The 22658-nt window shown below is 28.6% G+C and overlaps 1 protein-coding gene across 1 annotated transcript in view; it reads left to right on the top strand.

Annotated features, from left to right (window-relative positions):
* The window catches only part of LOC129966297 (spidroin-1-like), a 57593-nt gene that overhangs the window by 22777 nt on the left and 12158 nt on the right, over positions 1-22658 (top strand). Inside the window, exons 6-12 of the mRNA XM_056080715.1 lie at positions 796-849; positions 1566-1926; positions 5816-5892; positions 9808-9861; positions 11496-11942; positions 18993-19046; positions 20574-21049. Of these exons, the coding sequence (XP_055936690.1) occupies positions 796-849; positions 1566-1926; positions 5816-5892; positions 9808-9861; positions 11496-11942; positions 18993-19046; positions 20574-21049 (1523 nt within the window). The remainder of the gene's footprint in view (positions 1-795; positions 850-1565; positions 1927-5815; positions 5893-9807; positions 9862-11495; positions 11943-18992; positions 19047-20573; positions 21050-22658) is intronic.

The following is a 22658-nucleotide window of genomic DNA, read 5'->3' as shown; positions in this document are numbered from 1 at the left end:
GTATTGTTTGTCTTAGAATTATATATACTATGTTAAAGACATTACTAGGTTATTTGGGTATGCTATGTTCTGTGGTAGAAGGCTTATAAACTTTTATAAAGTTTACCAAATTATTTTAAAAATGTATATTAGTAAGAAATCGTATTTATTTAGCAATAATATGAAAATCATTCTTTATCATTCTGTGATAAAGTCATTTTCGTAATATTCTTGTGAAAATTATTCATATGTATGGAATTTTTTCTTGTAAATTTTATAGCTGTTTCAAATCAGCATTTTAATCTTATGCTTTCACCATTTAATATATATATGTATTTAACTGAAGATCAAAATTGCATTATAAATGTATTTTCGATTAATAAGAATCTATTTATCTATCCTAAGAGCAAACGCTCTTCAAACTGTTTTTAGCTTTAAAAATAAGTTCTTTGGCCTAACTTAACTTTCGAAATAAATAAAGAAAACATTTTTTGTTTCATCAAATTTCTGAACTTTAAAATTTTATTTGAAGATATTGAATCCATGAATTTTAATATATGAATATTTAGGAAAAAATAGGAATAAAAAGACTCATTGTGCCATTTAGAGTGATAAAATTTGTTTTCTATTTCTCTCAATATTAAACACACACTTTTCATTCAACTTTTAAACTTTAATCAAATATTTTTGTCAATAAAATTAAAATATTCACAATAAAAATTACCCATTCAATTTAGCATATGAGTTTTTAAACCTTGTTTTTTAAAGATTATTTCACATGGTATTAAAACATTAAATATATTTCTTTTATTTTAGGCTTTTGTATTGGCTGCTTTAGCAGTATCAGCTTTTGCCAGTCTGTATCATGAGGTAAATATTAAACAGTTAGTCATTTTTTCTCACATTCATTGAAATCTTTGTGTTAGGATTGTGTATATGCATATTGTATACATGTGAATTACATATTCAGTGAATAACACAAAATTTCTTCGAATCAAATTAAGAAATTTTCGTTTACGAATTCCTGAATCATTTCGCACCATTAGCAAGATTTTACTTCTTTCCTTCTGCTCCACTGGGGTATTAAAAAAATGATTTTCCTTTTAGCTACAACTTGGAAAAAATTCCAAATTTTAGACAGTTTTTCTTTTTTTATTGTACTTGAAATAAGCTCTTTTGTTTAATCTCAATTCAGTGTTGTATGTTTTGGGCTCAAACCAGATTTATGAGTGATATATATATATATATATATATATATATATATATATATATATATATATATATATATATATATATATATATATATATTGTAAAAAAGATTAAACAGTATTTTTATTTGGCTCCGTCATAAATATTCTTCATATTTTTATAACGTATATTAATCTTTCACCACTAAAGACTGACATAGCCCAAGAGATTAAAGCAAATTTCAAGATCTCCATTTTAAAGAAATTTATTCCCGATATATACGTAGGAAAAATTTAGTGAAAAAATAATTCATGCTATAACTTTTCGCAGGTAATAAAAATTATAGGTGAAAGAAAATCAGTTCTTAAGTTTAATTTTCATCACTTTGTTCCTTTTAGCCTATCCACCATCCCCAACCTTTCAAATTCGGTTACAGCGTAAAGGACAAACACGGAGAACAACATCGTGAAGAAGTTGGAGATGGCAAAAATGTCAAGGGAAGCTATGGATTCACCGACGCCAGAGGAATCCACCGACAAGTCAACTACGTCGCAGACCATGGGGGTTTCAGAGCTGAGGTCAAGACCAATGAACCTGGAACCGCCAATCAGAACCCAGCAGCCGTCCACATCATTTCCAATGCTCCCTATGGACATGGAGGATATGCCAGTGATGCTGGACTCGGATACGCCGGAGTTGGAGGTGTAGGATATGGATATGCTGGTCTTGGAGCAGCTGGATTGGGCTACGGATATGGTGGTCTTTAAGGATATGACCTTGGCAATGGACTCTTAAATAGATTGATATGGCTTTTAAGCCTATATTTATTATTCTTTTATGTTATTTTATTAATAAATATTTACTTTGATCAGTTTGAATTGCCATATTTTTTCATTCAGTATAGCAAATTATACAAAATGTCAATTTACTATACAAAATATCTGATATAGCTAAAATAGAATATTTATACGATACTTTTCGATTTGGAGAATAATGTATTATAAGGTGTCTTGCATTATGTATGGAAATTATTTAGTTATGAAGCAATGGATTCCAGTGTAGCGTGAATTCCTATAACAGAAATAAAAACAAATATGTTGACGATTTCTCATATAGCGCGATAAAAAATCCTGTATTATGCAAGAGGATAATAGTTTTTTTTTCGTACTTTTTTAATCTTTTTTTGTTTAGAAACGCATATATTATACTTTTCCTGGTGATTAGAATGCAGATTTTTTTCTTAAATTATCAACAAATAGTGCAGCTGATAATTTATAAAAAGTCATATATTGCTAGCAATATACATAGTTTCAAATTAGATAAATGTTTGAAATTTACTTGAATTCGACCTTTGATGCATTCCTTTTATAATAAGATTTAATCTTACGCATAGTGTATATACCATGCTGTATTTACCCAACTGTCCCCTTTTTTTATTGTGAACTTCTGAAACATTTCATTCCTGACATATAAATTTTCGGTATGAGAATATTATTTCCTACTCAAAATATCCGATTTCCTCCCTTCAATTTTATATCCGTAGATAATAAAAATCATTTCACTGCTTTGAATAAAGCTCTTCTTGATACATATCTCTTTCAATTACTACATCTTGATCATTGTTCTCAGTCGACTATAAAGCAATTATTATGCATGAATAGAAAATTTTGTTAGGAGTTGTTATTGATGAAATAATCTTATCGCTGTGTTTTCCTAACTTACTATCTAGTACATACTGAATTATTATATTGACAGTAGAAGTGGTTTGCAAATGTTTCGATTATTTTTTTTATGAATGTCAATCTGAAATATCATCATTTAAGAGCCTAATTTTGGTCATTATAGTTTGCCATAATCCAGTCGCATTAATATTTATGTAATATTACTGGTAATATATTGACTAGATTTCAGTCATTGTGTAAACCAGGGCAATAAGGTTACAAGCTTCAAAAAAGGGGCTATAAAAAAGGGGTTTTGCAAGCGAGTGTCTTCTACATATCAGCTAGAAATCAGATTTCTACTCTAGGGTGCTCAGGGGGTCTTTATCCTCATAACCTACTGCATCTCTCTTTTTGTTTTAAAGTGGATACGTCATCATTATCATCATCATCGAGTTAAATTTTCTATTGAGATTCATCATATACTTTCAAAATTAACAATTTATTTCAACAAAGGGGTTGATTAGACTTTTTAAAGTCTAATCTTTAAAACGATTTGGAGAAAGGCTAAGACTATAATATAAGCCTATATTTTATAGTTGGGGAGAAATAGTTGTATATACATTTATCAGAAAATGTACACACAAATAAAGCAGGTTTTATTTCAATCTCTTATTTATATGATTATATTATTCTATAATTTGATGAATTTTAACGATAATAAATGGAAAAGGGAAGGAAATTTCATAATTTTATTATTTTTCTAAGGAAAATAAAGTGAATTTGAGAGTTTTTTTATTTATTTTCTTTAAATATTTATGATTTGAACACAACTATGCAATTCTAAGCCAACATCATTTTAAAAATTTCAGAATAAGTATTCGAATTTTAAATAAATATGTACAATTTAATTTTGAAAAAATGCACATCAGTCTGTGCAATTATTTAGTTTAAAATAATATTATATTACAGATATTACAACATTTCACTAAAACCGTTATTGTAAAAGTTTGTAACCTCTCAGGCGTTTTTTTAACAAAAGATATAAAATTATTTCACCTACATAATAACCGAAGGACCGATATTGAAAAATTTGTATCAATTAACATTAATGACCCAGTTGGAAACAAAGAGATGTTAATATCTCTTTAAGTCAAAGTTTTTGGATAGAAGAGGTTCTGAAAAAGCCTATTTTTGAACAGATTTCTTCATTTCAAATCATAGTTAGATGGGGAAAACGACTACTCAACCTCTTTAAATATCAAATTTAACGTGTGTCAAGCTCACATGCAAGACGGATTATGTGTTAAATGCGGTTTTAAATTTCTTACCACCAGTCCCAACTCCTGAGATTGTTCCAACGTGCCACTTAGGGCACGATATTAAGACAAGGGCAACCTCTAACCAAACAATGAGGTACATATCTGTAAAAAACATAGAAACTAATCTTTCATAGGCATACTATTCTTCGCACAATTTCGGCATCATCTAAGCATCAATAAACATAAAAATCTAATCTTTCATAAGAGGGTTATTCTTCATACAGTTTGGGCATCATCTGTGCTATACAAAATTAAATTAAACAGATAACTACAAATATAACGATCAGTGCATTCAAATTTTGATGTAGTTGTTTTGAAGTAGAAACAAATTAATCTGCTTTTTCAACTTCAAAAAGTTCTGTGACAAAAAAAAAATGTCTGAAGGAAAATTCTGCATTTTAAATATACATATATTTACAAAAAACACATTTTTGCAAATATATTTTAAATTTTGAATGCAGACAAGAAGACTGGAATGTAGACACGTACTTATTTTAAGACTCAAAGCATATGAATGAGAGTGATTTCCTTGAACATTTCTTGCATATTCTCTGATAAATGTGTTATCCACCTCCTTTCAGCATAAAATAATGTATCTTAGGAATAAGGAGAACTCGGAAAGGACTCAACTTCTTTTTATTTTCTGTCTCGCAAACGGGAGAATCGATACTTGTGTATTAACCACATGCTATTGGATAACATTCATTACAAAAGTCAGAATATAAGCAAGAAATCTGATGATTTTCCTTTTCTTTGTTATTAATCCTTGTTATAAGGAAATTACACACGTTCCAGGAGATCAAATTCATATTTTGGATGTCTTTATTCCTGCTGACTGAAACCAATATTTTACACAAAACTACATTAAAAGACCGAATATGACAGACAGAATAGACTGAAAGATGGTCAACCCTTTACCGATTTTGGTTAAACATTGATAAAGATCTGCAATTTAAATGCTAAATCTATGAACCAGATTTCACTCATCTACGTATCGTGATTACAAGTATGAAGAAGTGGAAACGGATGGATGATTAACTCCTTGAAGAATTTAATTTCAAATTTAGCATTAATCTTTATTTTAGATTTAAAATCTGAGCACAAAATTTTATTTATCACGAGTTTTATTCACTCGGGTTATTGAATTCACTTTTACTCGGACAGCTGGGCATAACATAACATAACGCTATTCTGCGCTTCCGGTACCTATAACACTCAACTAGTTGGATGAGCACAAGATAGGGAAAAAAAGAAAGAAAAAAAGAAAGATATGAAAAACCATCCACGGAATTTTCACAGAGAATCCTATTAGAATCACATCCTGGTCAGCTATATTTAATGTTTTAGCAAACTGACAATTAAATGAAGGGATCGAAAATACTTAAAAACAAATGATGATAATGGTTTAAACTTACAGAGAAACATTGATATTTATAGACGCAACCTCTTTACATTTTTGAGGATGTGAATTGTGGGTAAACTAAATAGAGATTACTAATTAAAGATTAAAAAAAAAAAGAAAAAAAATTAAAAATTATAAAAATTGATAATAATTATTAGGGCAACACAATTATGAGGGAAGAATTTCTGCTGATTTTGATTAGTGATATTTTGGTTTTATCTATTGAATGGCCTTGAAGAGGTACTTGTGAATATGATTTATTACAGCGTGTATTTTACCGCGTGAAAGAGGATTTGATGCAACTCTCCTATACAATACCTTCCCGAAAATTGTCGGTGGCAAAGTAAATTAGAGATCCTCTCTCCCCATAGAGAGTTGGCCAGATGGAATCTGTATAGATGATATGTTGGAAATGGGAATTATATTGAATGTTGACTGGCCTGTTTCAATTTCTTCTCATCTTTTTTGCCATTTTTTCATCATCTCGGTTTGAAAGATGCCCTTCAAATGACTTTGATCGCACTAGCCGATATTGATTCGAACTAGCCTCTGTTTTGTCTAGTTAGTTCACCGATTCATTCCCATTGTAACCAACATGTACCTAAATCCATGAGATTTGAATGTGAGGATTTCCAACAGGATGGGAGAATTTGTTCCTATCTAATTGATTATTGGATTTTGGAGAGCTTGAGGATTGCATATTTGCTTAATTGTCGATTGCATCTGATGAGGGGAGAGAGATTGCAAATTTGACTTCTCTATTGAGTGCTATTAGTTCCGATAAGAAGACCGTATTTTTTTTTTCAACATTCTGGTTTCCCGAAGAACATCCTTTAAATTAATTTCTTTCAAAATTTGTCAGAAACTACAAATTTGGTGTAAAGACCATATGCCATTTCATTTCCTTAGCTCAAATTATTTTTGTTATTGCGCTCCAAGACATAATTCCAAAAATAAATTTTGGGATCTCAGGAAAGTCTGAGGCATGGAAATTCTTCAAAATAACGATTTCTAATTTTTTTGAAAATTTACTTCACTTAAGAGAAAGTAAAATTTTGCCATAAAACTGTAATTTTGGTGGTAAGATTACAAAAAATTATTATCTATTTGCTGAGTTTATAGTTAATAACATTCACGTATAGACAAGAATATGCAACATCTTTTGCGATATTAATGGGGAAAAAATATTGGAGGTCTAAATTAAATAAAAGAATTGGGTGATAAAACATATAACTAATTTCATTAATCTAATTGGCAATTTTTCAAAGTTATCGTGTAACCGTGCACGCGTATGAGCAGTCAGATTTCTTATTGACCGATTTCATCAAACTGTTTACAGCTTACAAAAGACCACATTATTCAGTTTGTCTTTGTTTGGAGGGAGTGTGTTTTTTTAAATTATTTTGCTCATTATGAGCTAAATTGTGATGTAATTCTAAAAGCTTTCGTGTGGCCCCGGTGGCCTGGTGTTAAGGTCTCGGCTTCGGAACCGACGTGTTTCAGGTTCGAGATACGGTTCCTCCGAAGAACCGTAGTGTAAAGGCTAAACGTCCTTCCATCAATGTGGAGAGGGGGGTGCCCGCTCAGGTGTCAACCTCGTCTTCTGACCATGATCAAAATTACAAGGTCCGCCCCAAAATAGCCCTAGTATTGCTTTAAAAAAACGTTTCGTTAATGTAACTAAACTAAGCTAAAATTAAAAAAAAACATTTATTATTTTTCCCTGAGGTTTAAATGCCTCAAACTCTAAGCCTGTTTGTGGCATAAATTGACCGGTGGATTACGCGTAAATTTAATATTATCATTGATTAAGAGGAATAACATTTAAAAAACAAACAAACATAAGAAATTTCCTGTCGTGATTATTGAAATCACATGCTTTACTGCCTGGGATTATTTTTGCATAAAACAAAAAACGATGGAACAACATAAAAGCATCTGAAAGATGATATCAATGTGTATAAAAAATATCCGAATAAAATTTGTTTCTGAATAAAAAGATACAAAAAAATATCTGAATGATCTTCTAAATAAAATTTCTTTTCAAAAAAGAATGAAAATTTATTGACGATTGTAATATTTTCTCTTTCTATGCTTTATATATGAGAAACAAAACATACCATAGAATAAGAAGTCGTAAAAAATACATGTTATATGAAAATGCAATACCAAACATAAAAGTAATTAAATACATTACGCAATCCATTATTAGGGTAAATACAATGATGCAATATTTGATTTTATTTCCGCTCATATTTGGCCTTATAAATAATTTTTGTAAAATTTTTTTATTCAGTTATAAACCCAAATCCATTTAAAAATGCAATTAAGTTTCATAAATTTTCTAATTATTTATCTATATACCGATCTGTCTTTCAGTAATTTTCATGTACCTATGATTTCAGTTAATATGAAAATAAATATTTTCACTTTCTCATATACGAAACATACAAAGAGAAAGTAAACATAAAATATATCAAAGCCAAGATTTTGACTTATTTTCCGAAAAACGCAATTCTATCCGTCCATTTGTGAACAAGAGAATTCAAAAAATATTTTGAGCTAAAGAAATTAAATTTGGTTTATAGTCTCTACTCCAAATCTATAGATTTCTACAAAATTCTGAAAGAATTCCATTCAAATGTAATCTGTCTGTCCTGCTGATCGTTTAGAAATTAACACGATGCTATAAAGTGTAAACAGCTAGATAGATAAAAAAAGATTCGAACATTTAATATCTAAAGTTTAAATATGCGTTAAATTTGAAATAAAATCTGTCATGAGATGGATAGCATCCATAAGCATGTAAACGCTTGAACTCAAAAACGCAGTCTTATAAATATGAAATTTAACATGTGGTTTTGTGATTCGAGTCATAGTTTTATATCAAAATTTGGTTTTAATCGTTATGCATTCAGTTTTCTGATGCTTGTCCATCAAAGCAAATTATCGATTAATCGCATTAAATTAAGCTCTTTTGTAACTATTGTTCACCAATGCTATATGATTAATAATGAATAAGTATATTTATCAGAAGGTATGCTAGAAAGCTTCGTGGGGACCACTCAGGCTGGTTTTGTTTTAGCATAAAAAATAATTTCCGGCAATGTTTAATAATGATCTTGACCTTATAAAAATTAAATTCCTTTTGGTGACCGTAATTGCTACATCAAACTGTTGACATAGCGGAGATTTATTTTAATAATCGGGTCGCAAACGCCTGATGGGATTAAATGCGCTTTAGAAGTAATTTCACTCATGCAGAACAAATTTCACTTCCGAATCTAGTACAAAATGAATTTTTATTTCGTTTCTCGCAGTATAAAAGCCCCAGAACTCTACTTCACAGTATCAGTAGTTACAAGCTTCTTGATAAACCAACTTCAAAATGATCTCTCAGGTAACATTAGTGTTCCGCATATATAATTTATTGACATAGTTTTTTTTATCTGTTATTCTTAGTTTTGATTTTATTTTATTAATTGAAATATTAAATTTCAACAGAATGTTTTGATAATTGTAAGGACTGAATGATATTTGGAATTCCTTTTAGAAATTAATCGAGAATAAAATAATTTTTATTAGAATATTGAATTATTAATTTTAACATAAATCACAAATAATTATAATATCAATCGCTTATTAAAAAGGTCATGAATAAGCTTACAGCTTTTTTCTTGATTTACTATTCTATTTTATTGATACTATCATTTTACAGTATGTATTTTTGGCAGCCTTGTGAAGTATATCATTCTAGTTATTAAAGATAGAATTAAATCTATTTAATTCTAGAAATTACTTCTCATGAATGTTAAAATTTCATATTTCTTTTGTTGTTTGGTATCTGACTTTATATGAGGTTTTCGAGAGGAAGAGAGTAATTTTTCGTGGACTTATAAAGAGTAATTTAGAATTTGAAAGAATCTTCATAAAGTCTATTGTCTATTTACTATTATGAATAGGCAAATAGTATAATTGATAATTTCAATGATATCATCTATTGAGAAAGCAGTTTAGAGAACCAATTATTAAAGAACAAGCATAACTATCTCTTAAATATTTTCATCACGGGTTTTCTTCCTTGTTTGAAAATATATTTGTAAAGAGATTAATATAAATGTAACATGAAATTTAGAAGATAAAATAATTGTAAACAAAGATTATAGAATTACATTTTTATGAAGTCTTTAGATATTAACTTTTAAAGCAAAGTTTTAAAAAAATGCATTATAAACTCATATTTATCTCTTTGTTTTAGGCATTCATTTTGGCTACTTTGGCAGTGGCTGCTTTCGCCAGCTTGCATTATGAAGTAAGTATATAAACTGTATTTGTGAAATTCTGTGCCTTCATTATTATTATTTTAATTTGCAATAAAACATATATAAATTTAATCCCATTTTTACATATCCAGTTTCGTCAATAAAATAAAAGGTAGCAAGAATAACTTTCTTCTATTATCCTTCCAAAATTAACGTAGAATTTCAATTTTCGGATGAAAATACGTTTGTTTAAAATTCAGCCATAAATATCAAAAATTATTAATATGTTTACTTGATATTTTCATTTCTAATATCATCATCTTAATGTTATTTTTAATATACTATCGGAGAGGTCATTACATTCTACTTATTCATTATTTATTCGTTAATAATGAAATCAGTATAAATATATAAAATGGACTAAGATATATTTCTGTTAATGTAAAATGTATCTCACTAGAAATATTGCTTAGTCAGTGCTGATTCAGGAGATATATATTTAAAATTTTGTATAATAATAAACTTCCATAAAATAAGCATTTCTACAATAGAAAATAAATAAAAATATAAGTTATCTAAATTAAACATTTCAACGTAAATATCTTTAAAGCAACAACTGGAATATAATATTCGTTTCACTTTAAACAGATTTTCTAAAAAAATATAGACTTTTTTTTATCCATTTTTAAAATAAACTAAAATTAGTCATTATAATTTTATTTGATATTTCCCAAACTGTCAGTTCGTTCTTAATGTGTAAATAAAATTCATAAAACATGAACTCTTCGCTTTTCCATAATATTAAAGTAGAAAAACGCTTAAAAAATTCGCGAGACGATTACAAAATTTAGCTTTAGGCATAAGTGTTTTCAAACATAAGTTTAAAATTTTGCATGAATTGCTACAAAAATAAGATTAGATGAATATAAAAACATTCAAACATGGAACAGTTTAATTAAATCGTATTTGAGTTATATTATAAAAATTTACTTTTTCTCACTTTTTTTAGAATATAGTTAGGTATGACGGTTCATTAAATCTCATAATAAATATATTAGCATAATGAAAAATAAAAGAATAATAATAAATAATGTATAATGATAATAATAATAATAAATAATAATAATGTCACGTAGATGAGGCGAATGTAGTAAGTCCAATAGAAATGAACACACTCAAAATCAACTGAAGATTTTATTACCAATTTAACTGATTGAGAAACTACTTATATACAGTTAAAGACCCTCAGAAAATTGGGAATTTACATAAATAACAGATTAGAATAATTAACATAAATTTGCATAACTTTGCATAATTAACATAACTTTAACATAAAGCAAATTGAAATTAAAAATCAATTTTTGACAGTTCGCCTCGCTTGTATTCAAACCCGCAACCTTCCGCCCGCTATGAGATGCTCCGTTCAGCCGACTGAGCCATCGGTGCTTGGTCGGTAGGATCAATTTTCGCTACATTTAATAAATAATAATAAAAAATAATAAATAATGTATGTTCTAAAAACCATAATACTAATAGTTTTTAGCAGAAGGCTCAAATTTCATAGAATTTTATAAAGAAATATATGGTTTAAATTTATTTTATTTTCAAATTTTATAAGATTATCATTAATATGAGGAATTTCAACAATAAGCTTAGACTTATATTCGTGTCACTTCTTTTTCAGCCTATCCACCATCCCCAACCTTTCAAATTCGGTTACAGTGTAAAGGACAAGCACGGCGAACAACATCGTGAAGAAGTTGGTGATGGCAAGAACGTGAAAGGAAGCTACGGATTTACCGATGCCAGGGGAATCAAGCGACAGGTCAACTACGTAGCTGACCATGGAGGTTTCAGAGCTGAGGTCAAGACCAACGAACCCGGAACCGCCAACCAGAACCCAGCTGCCGTCCACATCATTTCCGATGCTCCCTATGGACATGGAGGATATGCCGGTGATGCCGGACTCGGATACACCGGAATTTACGGGGCAGGATTAGGATATGCCAGAAATGCAGGATACGGATATGCTGGACTTGGAGTTAATGGATTGGGATATGGGTATGCTGGGCTTGGTGGATATGGAGGTTATGGTTATGGAGGCAATGGATTGCTGGGTGGTTTAGGATATGCCAGATATGGATTTTAGAAAAAAATTTGTATCAGTAACGCCATGATGATTTGTTTAGCAACGAAATAAAAATTTAATTTGAATATGCTTTGTTTTTATTTCAACATTCTCAAGTTGATGTTTATTAAATGATATAGGCTAGAATTGTGGTAAATTTCCAAGTTTTCTTCTGAATAACAGAGCGTTAACAATGCACTTGTGTAATTTTTCTTCACTACAATTGATAAAATACCCAGAATGGAAAGATGGATGACAAACATTTTTGTTTAGACTGCTTTAGTTTTTTTTCTACGGTATTCAATAACTTTTTGGCTTATTTTATAATTTTTCTATATTTCTTTATATAACATCTCCTTATTTAGACAAATCCCCAAATATATTGATTACTTTGTTCTAATTTGCAACCCTTCAGTCCAAGGCAATTCAAATATTTATTGCAATCTACACCTAAATATTTATAGCCTCTCTAAATTTTAACAAAATGTTTTCATAACAATTTCTTGAAAAAGAATTACAGCTGTTCAATAAATGTTTTCGACATGAAGCATTATAATTATTTTTAATTGATGTTTCTTAATTACAAGCTAATGTAAGAAATACTCAAATTTATTTTGATCTGAATATGTTATATACTTTTTTAATAATAATAAAAATTTAAAAAGAATTTCGAATATCAACAAAACTCTTTTTGATGACTACTTCAGCTCGAATCAGAGAAAATTAGTTGAAGTCGTTTAAACAGTGAAAGGACAATCTTAACTTAATATTATTTTCCATGTATCAGTAATTATACAATTTCTATATCCCACAGAATATGGTAAAATCCTTAACAATTATACAAAACTTCAAATCTGAATGATCGAATATGTTTTTCAGACATATTTTTCAAATAATGATAGTGAAATAACAAGTGCAAACTAAAAAATTTCGCATAGAAATTTTTAAGTCCTTCTTCTGAATTCCTTATATCTAAATTTAATCACACTGTTTTATGTTTCAGTCTCTGACATAAGCACCTAAGCAAGAGATTTTGTTGATTTTAAATTTGAGTCGCTGAAATTCGTTGTTTTTATAATATTTAGATACTTAATTTAAATATCCTAATACATTATTTTTTTTATTTTCAAACATAATTTAAACACGCCAATATATACTATGAAAACTTGTGAATTTAGAAATACTTTTTATTAGAAGAACTAAAATGACAGAAAAAAAGTTTTAGTTTTTTTCTCTAAGGACACTATTACTATTTTATTTAGAAATTTAAAAACAGAAGATTGATTTGTCAAGAAAATACTAATCGCTATTAGCACTAGTATGTCTCTACTCTATGCCACTACTATGCTAACCGAAATAAATTTCATGAAATTTTGAGAATTTATATGAAATGTGTCGCGAAAGAACTGGGTCGCATTTTGTTATTAAATATGTGTTTATATTTCTTGTTTTCATCTTTCTTTTACTGGCCAACGGTCTCTGATATCATGAGAGTTTCCATCTGGGTATAGGAAAGACAACTCAACTACAGCAAAATGAATTATAAATTTCTACTGAAGTTTTTTTAATATAAGTGAAAATGGTAGAATGAGCTCCTAACCGAATGAAAATAGCTTTACAGGACATTGAAAAAATTATAAGAAAGGGAAAATTGTATTCTCTGACAATGATGCATAACTATAATCTGTTCCATATCTCTCGGTGTTAAATCGATGAAGACTACTAAAAGTGTTCTGAATCCACCATCTTATTATAACCTTCAAAGAAAGAAAGAGAAAGTTGTAAAATCTAGTTATGTTATTGAATTGCATAGTCATACGTTTTTTTTTTTTTTTTTTTTTTTTAAATTTTGTGATCAATAATTACAATTCAAAGTATTTTTGAATCGATGCATTTTACTTATGCTTTTTAGATACTTTATAAAATTGATGGACTATTAAGAATCATTAGTACCTTCCTAAATTACTACGTGACAATTTAAAACAAATAATGAAGTTTTTATTTGATGTAATTGATTTGAGCTATAGAGCATGAAATATAAAAGACATCAATAAAACGTCACCTTTTTTTTTTTTTCTTTAAAATTGCTCAACTTCGAAAAGTTTCACTTACTATTATATTTATATTAAGATTGTAAATGTAAAAGCTTTTAAATTTTTGGTATAATTTTGGCAATTAAAATTCTATAATTTATTATATACTGTAAAACATACTGTCTCAGGTTACAAGCTACACCAAGGGCAAAGTGAATAGGAGATTCAGATTTTAAATAATTTTAAGATCATTTGATTTTAGTTTTTGTTCCTAATTTTTAAGTTTAGTTAAACTTAGTCCCTATTTCAAAAAGACACATTTCTGCTTTTGGAGAACCCAATTGATTTTGAACTTTGGCCAGATGACGAGAACGACACCAGGGCCTGAAATACTTCTATGTTACACCAGCGAGAGAACATATGGTCATGGTTGATTAAGTCTCACCAGATTTGTTTTGACGATCGCTCATTTTCTTTTGAATTATGTTTCGGACCTCAAATATTAGAAGCTGAAACATTAACAACCTGACAGTCAAATTACAATTAATTCTAAAACAGAAAAAAAATCTAGAAATTGTATAGGCACTTGTATAAATACCACAAAGATTAAATATATTCATTTCCACTGGTACATTAAGAATTTCTATGAATAAATATTAAATTGGAATAATTATTTTAAATAGAATGCTTGCATTGAGAAAATTGACTGAAAATTTCTTATCAAAAATATAAGTATTTCTTAAATTAAAATAAGTAAATCAGGTACAAATAAATATATTTAATATTCACTAAAAAGTAAATTTTATGCCAATTAATTAAAATAATTGATTACGAGTAACACATATATTTCAAATATTAATTAATTTCGAATTTGCCTTGTATTTCTCACAATTCTTCTACCACCATCTTATTTTCGTTCTCTTTAATTGGAAAGGATAATTTTCTCCATCATCGATTAAAACCTTGAAAAATAAAAATAATTTTCAAATGAAAATCGCAGAATTTATGAGGTATTTATGAGATGCATGAATACAATACAACGCTTTTTTTGACATTTTGGCAGAAATAAATGGATGAGTGAATTTTAACAAAAACAGACAAGCTAAGATTTAGACACGCTAGATGCACTCGAGTGGAAAATGACACTGAAATCAGATAACAGAAGAGAAAGTTTTAGTTTGAACAATTGAAAAACTACCTTTTATTAAAAGATAAAAATAGATATTTTCTTCGATTTTCAATTACGGTTATTTTTTATAATATTAAGAAACGGTTGATAACACAAGTTCGAGATGAAAAAAAAATGATAAAGTATTTAGTGTTTTTTTATAGTTTTTTTGGGTGCTGATTATTGGAAAATTAATAAATATATTCATCACGTTCATCACAATCTATATTTTTTGTGAATTTATTATAATTCAAATAAAAAAATATCATTTAACATGAATTAACATGAACACATTTATGGACTTAAAATACTAAATTAGAGGATTTAACTACTAAATGTGAGAGAAGAAATTATTTCAATTTAGAATATTCGTTTGTAAATCTTGATTTAACCCTAAAAAATAACCAATGGACAGTTTGCGGTAATCAAAAAGTAATATTTAAGGTAATTGGTGAACGGAAAGCCTATACAAAATTTCTTTTTTTTTTATGGGATAGCCGAGGCAATAAAAAACATTACCTTAAAAAAATGGCTAATCAGGAAAATGCTAAGTCCTAGAGAAAAAAAGAATATTTAAAGAAAAAGATCTGATTAATCCCCCTGCAAAAAGCAAATAAAAAGAAATACTGTATTACCACCACTTCCAACAAAATCAGATTTTGTGAAACCATTTGTCAATGTAATACCAAAAAAGAAGATGAATGTTTCAAATTCCTTTATAACCAATCAATGGATTTATCAGAAGCAACTGAAAGAAGGTGTGTTTGTATGGCCAAACATTAGGAAAATGTTCAAAGATGAAAGGTTAAATATTAAAATGGAAATAAGGGAAAGAAAAGTCCAGAAATCTTGGAAACTATTGTAACTGGTTTTCTTGGAAATAAAAAAGACTCAAGCTACAAATCTGAAGAGATGATAAAAAGAAATTTCAATCTTTTAGTTTTTGATCTGAGATTATTATTTTAGTTTGTGATCTGAGCCGGGTCATTTTCCTGAAAATTTAGGTGCAATTAGTGAAGAAAACTTTAAAGTAAATGGCTATATTAAGGAAAAGGAAAGTCTGAATGATAATTGACTACTGTTGGATATTACAAACAGACAAACACCTGTAAAGTTCACTAACAGAAAACTGGCAAAAGAATTTCTGAGATAGTGAAAAAGACGCTAATATAAGAATTTAACAATTATTTGAATTACGATATAAATATCATTTACATGAATTTACAAAAAAAAAAATTCAGATAAAACATCAAACTTTCGCGATTTTATTGTTTCCTTCTAAATATGCAATCACTTTATAAAAATTCCTCACAGAATTAGCACTGAAACAGCATAAGAAATTTGTTTTAAAAATTAAAATAATTTTCGAATAAATATTTGGAAACTATCAGATTCAAATGTCTCTATCAGGTTATGTGAAATGTCAATTATCAGGTTGGAATACCACACAGATTACTTGCTTGAAATATGTGACATTTCAACCAAGAATATCTAGTAAATGTCTCTGAAATATTATAATGAATATACGGCGTATATAATGAAAACGGTTATTTTTTTTAAATATGAAACTATCATATAGTTATATCAAAAAATATTTAAATCTGGTAATATAGGAAATTCCGAAAGAAAAGAATTTTCATGCCCAATAAAAAATAATATAAATATTATGAAACTTGCATCTAAAAGTAACCATTCAATCCATAGAGAAACTAATAAATTAATGCTAAGAAATATCAAACTGAGAAATATTTTCAACATGCTAGTGCATTTAATTTTATTGAAATATTAACTTTATTGAAATATTATTACTTATTATCAAATATATTTCATCCTTAAATCTTCAGAAAAGCTGCATTTTATTTTTGATTAATTATTATAAAACATGAAAAAAAAAACGAACTTTTATTCTAAAACAGCTGCATTCTTTAAGAAACATTCCTTTATTTTTCCATTGAAAATAAACTGATTTTTTTTTTGCCCTATTTAGCAACGATCTTGAACTTGTTTCTGAATTAAATTACTTCAGGCGATTCTAATTGCGAAAATCTATCAAAAGAACGTTGGAATAATAAGAATATATCTTATAAAATTGGATCGTGAGTTGCCAATGGAATTTAAATGTTCTAAAATGACAATTCACTCATGCAGAAAAAATTTAAACTTTCACTCTTATCTTATGTAATCTTCGCTTCAGTGTTTCGGATATAAAAACACCGGCACTCAAAGTCAGGTTATCACTTGTTTCAAGTCGTTGAATAATTCACTACCACAATGATCTCTCAGGTAATATTATTGCTATCCAAATATTTATTGTTATATATCTTGATACTGAATTATTTTTATTAATAATTCAGCTGGCAACTTTTCAGTCAAGAGTTTCAAATTTTGGAACTTGGGATTTTTATTATAATGATAATTTTTTCATCTTTTTTTAGGTATAAAATTCATAATTTTAAATGAATTAATATTCTTTCAGATTTCTTTAGTTTATACACATTTGATTGCAGTTTTTCTGTTATCACGTATTGCATTATTAAATAAATTATTTGTATCTATTGTTAATCACATCTCCGACATAATGATTGTGTTGCTGTTCTAAATTTCAAAATTGCACAATGAAATAAAGCAACGACTAATAACAACTTCAAGCAATCAATTAAAATGCTTAAAGATAAATCTTTCATAATATATTTTCAGTCCGTGTCAATTATTTTTTGCTACCAAAAGAAAAGAGACGGTAACATTTATAAACCATTTTTTAATCCTCTTATTTTTCTCAGCATGCCATCATTTATTTAAAATGCCCTCAATTAAAGTTACTTTCAGCGTGTATAAGAAGAAAAGAGGGCTTAATTAAATTATTTTTCGTTATTATTTCTCTGCTTAAATGCAATTTAGAAAAAGTATCACAAATGTCTTTCGTACTGATCAAAGGTTGCAAATTATTCCATAAGTTTGTCCATTCAATAAATTTATTAAAATATCTTGTCTATATTATCAAATTTAGACTGCAAAACACAGTATTTATATACTTTTTTAATCAAGCATTTCAAGGTTTAGAAAATTAGAAAAGTAGTTTTCATATTTAAGCACTTAGTTTACAAATTGAATTAAAGGATTTAAGTACTAGCAGTAAAAATTTTCTCAAACTGGAATTCAAATGTATCTATTATTTTTCTTATTAATTGGGAGAATCTTACTTAACGAAGACGCAGAGTGGTTATATAGAAAAAAATTTGTATGCTAAATATTAAAAAACCTTAAATGTAAGAAATTCTTTCAATTCATTTGATAAAATAAATACTGTATTCATTACATTTGTTTGAAATTCATTATTGATCGGAAAAAGAAGATTTTAACAAATATTATCGTTATAAAAATTAAAAAAAAATCCTTAAAATAATTAAAGGAAAATAATTTGCTTATTATTAACAAATCGTAACAGAATTATTTTAACCTTTACTTTAATAATATTTTTAAATCAAACTTTGGAGTTTTATTTTTATATTGCTCATCTAATCCACAAAAAAGAAACACTTTTCAATTAAGCGATTCATTTTATGAAATAAAATAGTTTGAAAATTTCTTTTTAATTCTTAATATGAAGCAGATAAAAACAATTCGAGAAAAAAAAAAGTATATGAACATTAACATTTTTTTGCTCCTCATATGAATCTATTCTCTATTTTATATATATTTTTTTCTGTGAAAAATTAAGTGCATGAAATATTCAAAATCTAACTATCTTTTTGTAGTCATTTTCAGTCTTAAAATATAGCTCTTATTTAAAGTATTAACGATAATTCCAATTTAAGACATATGCATTGATATATTATTTTTCTCTTATTTCAGGTTTTTGTTTTGGCTACTTTAGCAGTCTCTGCTATGGCCAGTCTGTATCATGAAGTAAGTTTGCATTTTTTTTTTTTAAAGTTTCATTCTTTTTTTATCAGAAATCATTGAATGTTCATCCAAAGAATTTTAGATGAAATTTATTTAGCTAGACTTTTTTTTATTTATCGGAATATTTTTAAAAATTAAATTAAAAAACAATTAGGCTATTCCATTTGAGACATTCTAATATTTTACTGATGATTAAAAGTGCCATTCATTGGATAAGATTGTTACATTTTGACCATATGGATATAAACGACATGAAGATGCGGATGCAAGAAAATATTTGAAAATACAATAAGAAATAACGACATACAAAAATCGGCAGAATGATTATGAAAAAATATAGGATATAATAATATCTTGATATATGTCTTCTAACTTCTTGATATAAACATTAAATATAATATTGAAGAACTTCTACCAATTTTTTAAGTTGCCTAATTCGCTTATTAGTAAAGAAAGAAAAAAAAAATGATAGAAAATTAACTAAGAATGTTTAAAGAAATTTTGAGTATTTATTTTTTGCAGCTTATTCGAGTCTCAGTTCTCTTTACAGTAGATACAAGATCTTATTTTCTGATCAAAAAAGAGAAGATAGGAAGAAAAAAAAAATAGTTTAGTTCAAAAACATGAAGCTAAAACCATTCGATATTCTATAAACAGTTAAATATATTTTTGCATTTTACTAAGAGATAACGTACATTTCATTAATTATATATGAAATATGAATAAAGATAAGCTCAGAACATTAAAATCGTAGAAAATAGTTTGCTCAAATTTTCATTCCAACGCCTTCTTATCTATAACTATGCATGCATTCTAGAAGTGTTAATTAATAATAAATTAAAAAAGTAATTTTAAAATCGTGAAATAAATTATTTAGAAAATTACATCAGATCTTGAATTAAATACTTTTTTCCTGGGAACTTTAAACATTATAAAAAATATGCATTTGTATAAATTTAATATCTCAAAATTCTAATATATCTTGTGTGATATATTATAATTTTCTAGTCATAATTTATATTTAATTTCATTATTTTTAAATATTTAGCATTTTAAATTTTGATTGAAAGATTGTTATGAGACCTTATTTTTATTAAAACAGTTACTAATATTAATCAGTTAGACAAAATGCTAGATAATTTCATTATACTTTCTTATTGATAAATTCGTGGCAAACCTCATTCGTTCGTTTTCGTCGATTAACAATTTCCACCCATGTTGTATAAAATGATGAATTTTACGCATTTCTTCAAATTTTTCGAAATCATTTTTGTTATTTTTGTTACTTACCAATGATAAAAATCATTAAATCTTCATTTACTATCAAAAATTTTTAAAAAAATTGCTACATTATGGAATTTCTTGTTGTAACAAGATATTTAATATCACAAGGAAACATTGATTTTCTACATGTTTCTTCGCTACTTTTATATTCATCAAAATTCAAATAATTTTGAAAAACATAAGCACTGCATAATACTAGTATCTAAGTTCGAATATGAAATTTTCATTCATTTTATACCTTTCCAGCCCATTCACCATCCCCAGCCTTTCAAGTTCGGCTACAGCGTGAAGGACAAGCACGGCGAGCAACATCGTGAAGAAGTTGGTGATGGCAAGAACGTGAAGGGAAGTTATGGATTCACCGATGCCAGAGGAATCCGCCGACAGGTCAACTACGTAGCTGACCATGCTGGATTCAGAGCTGAGGTCAAGACCAACGAACCCGGAACCGCCAACCAGAATCCCGCAGCAGTCCACATCATCTCCGATGCTCCCTATGGACATGGAGGATATGCCGGTGATGCCGGACTCGGATATGCCGGAGTTGGAGGATACGGATATGGAGGTGTTGGAGCTGCCGGTCTTGGATATGGATATGGTGGTCTTGGAAGAGCTGGTGTAGGATATGGAAATGCTGGACTTGGAGGCTATGGTGGTCTCGGCTATGGAGGTTATGGCCTCAACAATGGACTTCTTGGTGGTTTAGGATATGCACGATATGGGTTTTAAGATGTTCATTCCATAACTAGATATTTTCATTGTTTATTCAGAGAAAATAAAATATTTATTTTTAAATAAGAGTTGTTTATTTTTAATTTTAATAACCGGCAACTAATAGTTTTTCTAAAATTGTAAAAAACATTTTCTGGTTTCTCCTGGTTTCTATAATATAAAAAATAAGTTTCTTCTATTTTTCCTATATTATAACCCAATGGAATGCTCATAATTGCAAATCTCTTTCCAAGTATTTAAATTTCTTTTTATATATTCATTAACTACTTTTTTATCATCAAATATTTGCAGTTTCAAAATCCTGTATAGTTTTTTTGTCAGGAATTCAAATAAGGTTAAACTTACACTATTATCTTCATACGCAAATACCAGAAAATATAGTATGTATTTAAAAAGTATTTATTCTAATTTTCCGTTTAAAGCCAAAATTTAACATCCAAGTATAAGAGCAGTCGAAGAATTACATATCGAATATCATTTATTTAATTCACTGACTTCATGAGTTATTGCTTTTGCATGTATAAGAAGGAACACACTTCCTATATTATAACCCAATCTTGTCACCCAAAGTGTGACAAGAATCCACACTTTAACTGCTGGAACTGTGAATCAAGCTTCGTTTACCAAAATTGTTACGATTTTAAACTGTAGTGTTTACATACAGGGTGGTCCAAAAAAACTTCCCCTATATATGAAACCCTAGCGGCCTATCCGCTCAACCAATCGAACCAAAATTTCAGACATGGATGTTTGAAGGTATGCGCTAGAGATTGTGATGATTCTAAACAACGCAGAACTCACGGTTACGGTTACAGTGAGAAAATTTTGAAATTTTCGAATGGCAACACCCACTTTTTCCTTGCGCAAAAACCACAAATGGCGTTGGAACGATTAGCGTGTGACGAAAATTGCCGCCTTAAAGCACATGCAAAGAAGGGCATAATAAAGGAATAATGACAACACAGAGAGGAAAGAGAAAAAAAGTTTTTATTGGAATGGAAAGTTATAATTACAGGTTTTCAACGTGTTCATCTTCGCAGGTGACAACGCATTGCATTCGGGAGATTGTGAACAACAATGCCGAACGTAACACGAAAGGAAGAATCTGCATAACTTTACGTGTTATCGATTCTTGCAATTCTGACACAGTTGCAGAATTCCGTTATTCCTGAATTGCAGCAACGAAATGTCATAAAGGACATTGTATCGATGCAAGATGGGGCTCCTCCACACGTCGCCCAATGTGTTCGACCAGTGCTGCAACAACACTTTAGTGATAGTGTCATTTATAGTAACTTTGCAGTTTCGTGGCCACCGCGATCCCCCGACTCACTCCTATGGATTTCTGGTTCTGGTGTTATCTGAAATCTAAGGTGTATACGCCTGGTCCACGAGATGTGTCAGAATTGCAAGATGTCATAACACGTGGAGTTATGCAAATTCCTCCTTTCATGTTACGTTCGGCATTGTTGTGCACAATCTCCCGAATGCAATGCGGTGTCGCCTGCGAAGATGAACACGTTAAAAACCTGTAATTATAACTTTCCATTCCAATAAAAACTTTTTTTCTCTTTCCTCTCTGTGTTGTCATTATTCCTT

The sequence above is a fragment of the Argiope bruennichi genome, chromosome 4, assembly GCF_947563725.1.
Source record: "Argiope bruennichi chromosome 4, qqArgBrue1.1, whole genome shotgun sequence".
Taxonomy (NCBI): Eukaryota; Metazoa; Arthropoda; class Arachnida; order Araneae; family Araneidae; genus Argiope; species Argiope bruennichi.
The sequence above is the reverse complement of the archived record's forward strand: the minus strand, read 5'-3'. Positions and strand labels throughout refer to the sequence as shown.